We start from the raw sequence: 6422 nt of genomic DNA, 5'->3' as shown, positions 1-6422 counted from the left end.
AAATTTCAGCCTAAAATAACTATAACCTAAAATTTTTATTTTATTTATTATATTTTTCTGTATTTTTAATACCAAAAACAAAATAAAAAACAAGAGGAAAAATAACAAAAACATCAAACCCATACCTGTTAAGTGAGTGCATTCCTAAAACAAACAAATGGGCCTGGTCAAGGCTGGCCCGCAGCAAACCACCCTCCAATATAAATACGATGTCGTTTTGCCAATCGCCAAATTATGTCGTTTTACTTTTATGATTTTCAGTATTCCTTTCCCTTGTACGGCGCCGTTTTTGCAACGGATAAAGGTCCCTTAGAAAGCCTAGCTCACTTTCTCTCCTCCCCTTCTCTCTCTCGTGCGCCGCTGGTGTTTTCTTCTCTCCCCTCTCTTGGCTCTTTATAGGAACGCACCGTCTGTTGGCTCTACAGAGTCTTAAAGCAAAGCACCGTCTCTTGGCCGTGGGTTCCGCCTCGTATGGCCCGTGGATTTCCTTACTAGCTTTCTTTTTCAATACTTGTTCCGCTTCACCGATTCAAAACTTTCAAACTTCTCAAAAACTAGATCCAAAAATCGAACTCCTCTGTGAAACGGTGCGTTTTTTTTTTTTTTTCTATTTTGACAATTAGGCTGCTATATTTTTTCTATATTATTCATGTTATGAAAATTCATTCGTTTTTACGTTAATTTTAATTTTGCAGGACACTGTAGAAAATGCTTTCGGGGGTCAAGTTTATACCTCGTGATCAGATTGATAAGGTAAAATTCATTAATATTCACTGTGCTTTAATTCATTATTAGTGAAGTTACTAGGTTAGGATAAAGTTTGATTTTTTTGTAATTTTTTTGTTTGGTACTAGGAACAAAATGAGCACTCAGATGTGAAGAAGAAGAAATCTAGTAGTAAAAAGGAAAAGCGTAGGAGAAAAGAGAAGAGTTCTAGATACGGTGGTAGTTCTTCGGATGATGATCTTGAGAGAATAAAGAAAGGGTCTGGGAGAAATAATAAATGGTATTCGTCTGAGGAGTATTCGAGCGATAGTGGAAGCGAAAGGAGTTCTGATAGGGATGAAAAGAGGAGTAGGAATACAAGAAAGGATAAGAGAGGTAAAAACGATAGTTCAGGGGATGAATTCAATGATAGGTCAAAGAAAGGGTCGAGGAGAAAGAAACGATATTCATCATCATATTCTTCATCTGAAGAGGAGGATCAAAGAGGAAATGCAAGGGATAGAAGGAAAAAGGGTAAGGGAATCGGTAAGTCTTTTTTATGAGTGATTGATGAATTTTTTTATTTGGATACTGATTAATTAAATGTTTTTTTTTTGTTGCTTTTGGTTTGCAGATGATGGTGGAGGATCTCCCTCTTTGAAGGACAAGGAGATTGAGAGGAAAGAAATGGGATTGGAGTGGATGCTTAGGCCTGCATTTAAGCCTGATAAGAAACCTTCAGTACCTGTTGAGCAACCTGAGGAGCCTCCTGCTGAAGAGGTATAGCACTTGAGCTGTTGTTATAACTTTAATTTTTCTTTGATTCTGGTTTAATGCAAAATAGATCTGTAATGATGGAAATTTTAATTTTTACTTTAAAGGAGAAAATATCTTGTCAGATTTCCAAAGCTCTTTGTGTTTAGACACAAATTCAACTCTTCTATTAATTGACTTGATAAACTTCCTTCTCTTTCTTATTTCTGAGTTGCTTAATTTGTGTTCACTTAGGAGTGTTAGGAGTGAGTTTGCATGTATATCTGATTCATGGTTGAGTGGAACACATGCTTTAGTTGCTGCCTGTCTTTGTTTGTTAGTAGTGCATGATAAATAGCTGACAGTAGGACATGCACTGTCTACCAGATAAAGAAGGTGAATCCCAGAGAATTGAATCCATATCTAAAAGATAATGGAACTGGTTATCCAGAGGAAGCAGATGAAAAAAGTTCTGGTGCAGACCGACTTTTATCTTCTTCACTTGTCGGGGATGGAGGTGCTAGTTGGAGACTTAAAGCTTTGAAGCGTGCAGAAGAGCAAGCTGCTCGAGAAGGACAAAGGCTTGAGGAGGTAAGTTTCTACAATGTTATAATGTGTATGATTTAAGGAAAAATTGGAGTACTGGAACGGTGCTACCTTCATTTCATACCATATAAGCATTACTTCATTATACTTCACTTGTCGAAATTATACAGGTTGTGCAAGAACGCTGGGGTTCTCTTGATATACTGGCTGAATATGGAGCATCTTGTAGAGCTGCTGCACCTCGTGCTCACCTACATGCCATAAGAAATAGAAAGCAAGGGCAAGATGAGGAGAAAGAAAAAGTTGCAGGCAATGAAAGCGGAAGAGATTCTAAAAAGGTACTTGCAATGACACCTAGTTGGTTTCCATAGTCTGGTAGTATTAAAATGTAAAATTGTACAGAGTGAGTTCATTCTTCCAGTTAAGCAATGGTAGATATGCTAAGCTTCCCTACGGTTTTGGTTGTCAGAACACTGCTCGAGATTATTTGCGGGATGTATCTCTTCGACATTCTGACATGAGGGCCCCAAAAGTCCGTGATTCATTATCCTGGGGAAAACGAAAAAGCCAAAATACTCCTGCTAAAGATGCTGGCATTATATCTTCTGCAAATAAGTTTGCCAATGATGGAAACTTTATGCAAGAATTTCTTTGTAAGCAGGGCACTGATACTGGTACATCTGGTTCATGTACAAATCATGATGGAAATGTGAACTCAGAAGTTGTAGCTGCAGAGACAAATAAAACAATTGAAGCTGCTACACTGCTTAAGGAGACTTTGAGCACAAACCAATTGGCAGCTAAGGCTTTGCAGCTTCGAATGAAGGGAAAGCATGAAGAAGCTGAGAAACTTCTGGTAAGAAAACTTTCTGCTTTGACGCTATGAAAATTTGATTTACTGAGGGCTTTCTCAAACACTTGCCTAAAATTTGGTATAGAAAGATGAACACTGAACCAAATCTTTAAATTCAAGGTTATAAGAGTCATTTACTTCACTATCAAACTTTGGTTATTTTTTTGCACTGAAGTTTCTCCTGTCCTTGAGGGTAACAAGTAGTTGTACATTATGATCAATTGTCTAGGTACTGGAATCTCATTTTCCAGTGCAGGACTAAAAGGTTATAAATTTAAGTTTTATGCAGAGATGCCATATACATGAAATAAATTGATGTTCCAAAGGGAATCTCATTTCTTGCTTATATATTAACTATGGGCTTCAGCTTTTGTATCTATAGTTAATTTCATTTGTTTCAATTTTGTGTCATTTCTATCAGCTGGAAGTTGAGAGCATGAAAGCAAAGCAGAGCGCTGGAGATCATACAAATAAGCAGCAGAATGTCGACAGTGGAAGCAGGTAATTTTTCATTTCTATGTTTGGTTTTCCTTCTCCAGAAATGCTGTTTCAAAGGAGCTTAAAGCAGTAAGTTCATAGCTTGCTATTATATAATCGGTTGGGATAGCAAATTTGAGCAAATCGCAAAGTGTATAGGTTCTCTTTTCATTTCCCTTTTAGAAAATAAAAAATTGAGTTGCCTTTGATATTGTAATATTTTGTGCCTTGCATTTCGGTATCTCTTAACATTTTTTTTGATCTTACAAAAAATTTTGCTTTTATGATAAACAATTTTTCTATTTTATCTAGATATGTTGTTCATGATGTCTCAATGAGAAAAAGGAAGGATGATGATGATACTGATAAGCATCTAGCTCGAAGAATAATGCACAACAAACAATATAATGTATCTGGTCAGGCAGATGATGAATATGATTATGAAGATGGTCCAAGCAGAAAGTCTCGAAAGAAGGGTGGGGGAAATGATCAGAAGGTCTCTGGAAATAATATTTTGTCAAGGCGTATATTGACTCAGCAAGAGCGCTGCCTTTTCTGCTTTGAGAACCCAAACAGACCAAAACATCTTGTTGTTGCTATAGCCAATTTTACTTACTTGATGTTGCCACAATGTCAGCCTGTTGTGCCAGGTCACTGCTGCATCTTGCCAATGCAGGTAGTCTCTATCCATGGTATCCTCATCTCTGGCTTTTGTGCTTTAATGCTAACTACACTAGACTAGTAACATGTTGAGTGGTCTTTTAAGTATAAGTCATGGCTTTGAAGGATTTATATATTATCAATAGTCTTTCCATTTGCATTTCATGGCACATAAATTACTTATCTGTAACATTGAAATATGAAGCAGAGTTGCTCAGATACCTTAAGAAACTAGGAGCAAAATGAACTCATTTGGGATGTGTTGTAAAGCATGATACAGTGATTTCATGATTTCATTTATATGGAATGCAGAAATGAAATGACGCTTACATTGTTTCTTGAGCTTTCCTCAGGATGTGTCCTAATTTGAAATGCAATCCTTTTGCCTTCACAGCATGAGTCAGCCACAAGAACAATTGACAATAATGTGTGGGATGAAATTCGTAACTTCAAGAAATGCTTAATTATGATGTTTGCCAAGCAAGATAAGGAGTTGGTGTTCTTGGAAACGGTGATGGGCTTGGCGCAACAACGTCGCCATTGTTTGATTGAATGCATTCCTATACCACGGGAAATTGCAAAACAGGCTCCTGTGTATTTTAAAAAGGTTAGGTTTCTTCTATTCATTTTATCTATTGTCATCTGTGTCAATGTATTTCACTACAATTGATAACAATGGTGGTGGAGATAAAGGCAGCAGCAGCTTCTGTTTGTTCTTGACATGGGAACTTGATTTTTCTCAGAAGTGGCTCGTTAACATCTACTCAGCTGAGTAGCACTGGATTATGCAATAGATTATACAGTGCCTTTGTCATCTGTGAATGATTCTAAAAGAAATTTGTCTCAGGCTATTGATGAAGCTGAAGATGAGTGGAGCCAGCACAATGCAAAGAAGCTCATCGACACAAGTGAGAAGGGATTGCGTGGTTCGATTCCCAAAACCTTCCCATACTTCCATGTCGAATTTGGTCTAAACAGGGGATTTGTTCACGTAATTGATGATGAAAGCCAATTCAAGAGCAGCCTTGGTCTCAATGTTATTAGAGGCATGCTACAACTGCCAGAGGAGGACATGTACCGTCGCAGGAGGTATCAATCTGTGGAGGATCAAAAGCAGGCTGTGGCAAGTTTTGCGCGCGACTGGGAACCTTTCGACTGGACAAAACAACTTGACTAAGTAGGAATTGCAGCAATCCAGCGAAGTTGCATCCAGGTAGCAATCGAAAGCTCAATGGGATATTTGGCATTGGCATCCTTACCTACAATTGTTTCATGGCGGTCATGAATATGATTGGCATTTGACGCGGTTAAAAATCCAAGGGTGTGCCCGCAAATGGGTACTCGAAGCCAGAATATGCTTTGTAAATGTAAGTTTCTTCATATATATGTAAAAGAAGCCCCAAAAGGGCTTTCCTACTTGACCACGCGGAGGCTGTAGAAAAAAAGAGAAAATGTATTAAAGAGAAAGAGAGCTACAAAGAGGTCCGTCCGTTGCGCACTGACTATAGTCTAGTTATTTTAAAAAGAAGGTTCTATAAAATAAAAAAATAAAAGTGAGAAGGCCAGTTCTGTTCATTTTATTGTGATTAAATTATTTTGAAATTATGTTATAATTCTTTTAGGAAATTTAGTTCGGGGGATTAGAACTTAGTCGCAACATGAACATAGTTCATTTTTTTGGGTAATTAGTTACTTTAGGACAAGAAACTGACGAATCTCGTGCGAGTTGAATACTTCGGTCTCTCCGCCGACAGACCAGGAAACAGCTTTATTTTATTCTCCAGTGAAAACTGTGGAGTTGATGGATCTCAGTCAAACACGTCACGTTTCACGATGTTTGGTAAGAATTTTGATGTTAATCCAACGGTCACCCTTGCCTTTAAAAGGGCAAAACATTGCTGTCCATTATAAACAATTTCCTCTTTTTGTTTCCGGTCTAACGGTAACACCGATTCGCCAACTCATCATACCTCTATAAATACAAAACCTTCCCCAACGCCCCCTCGTAAACCCTAGATCCCACCAACCCTTCGTCCCTAAAACCCTAAAATCCCGTCAAGTGCCAGTTTTTTTGTTCGCTGACTGCGGGGGCTATCAAGGGTTTCTGTTCGGATCCAGTTCTTTTGTTTGGACAGAGTAATCACGGTCGATTAGCTTTTCCTCTGTTCTGTTTGGATTTGGATTATTAACAGATTTTGTTTAATCCACCGTGTTACTCTGTCCAAACAGATGTACTGGTTCATCAATTTCTTTCTCAACCTTTGATTTTCTGTTCCTTTGATGTTTCTAGATCTTGATTCTTGCAAGAGTGGTGAACGCGTTGGCTTCGGTCTGTCACGTTCGTCGTACGTGTGCTCATTGCTTTCCAGCTTCGAGTTACGCCTTTTTCGATATTCGTTGTACTTCATTTCTTTCTATCTGTTTTTAG

General features: G+C 38.1%; 1 protein-coding gene across 2 annotated transcripts; it reads left to right on the top strand.

The window, feature by feature from the left end:
* Positions 327-5569, top strand: LOC18603140 (CWF19-like protein 2). 2 transcript variants are annotated; one of them, XM_007034947.2, is made up of 11 exons: positions 327-587; positions 696-753; positions 855-1251; positions 1340-1485; positions 1846-2049; positions 2175-2342; positions 2474-2860; positions 3279-3358; positions 3647-4010; positions 4389-4601; positions 4842-5569. In XM_007034947.2, exons 2-11 carry the CDS (start codon positions 709-711, stop codon positions 5169-5171), a joined length of 2334 nt encoding a protein of 777 aa, XP_007035009.2. In that variant the 5' UTR covers positions 327-587; positions 696-708; the 3' UTR covers positions 5172-5569. The 2 variants fall into 2 exon arrangements, with proteins under 2 accessions (XP_007035009.2, XP_007035011.2); XM_007034949.2 differs by having other exon boundaries at positions 328-587; positions 855-1239; positions 4842-5272.

Source organism: Theobroma cacao, chromosome 4 (assembly GCF_000208745.1).
Source record: "Theobroma cacao cultivar B97-61/B2 chromosome 4, Criollo_cocoa_genome_V2, whole genome shotgun sequence".
Lineage (NCBI taxonomy): Eukaryota > Viridiplantae > Streptophyta > Magnoliopsida > Malvales > Malvaceae > Theobroma > Theobroma cacao.
The sequence above is the reverse complement of the archived record's forward strand: the minus strand, read 5'-3'. Positions and strand labels throughout refer to the sequence as shown.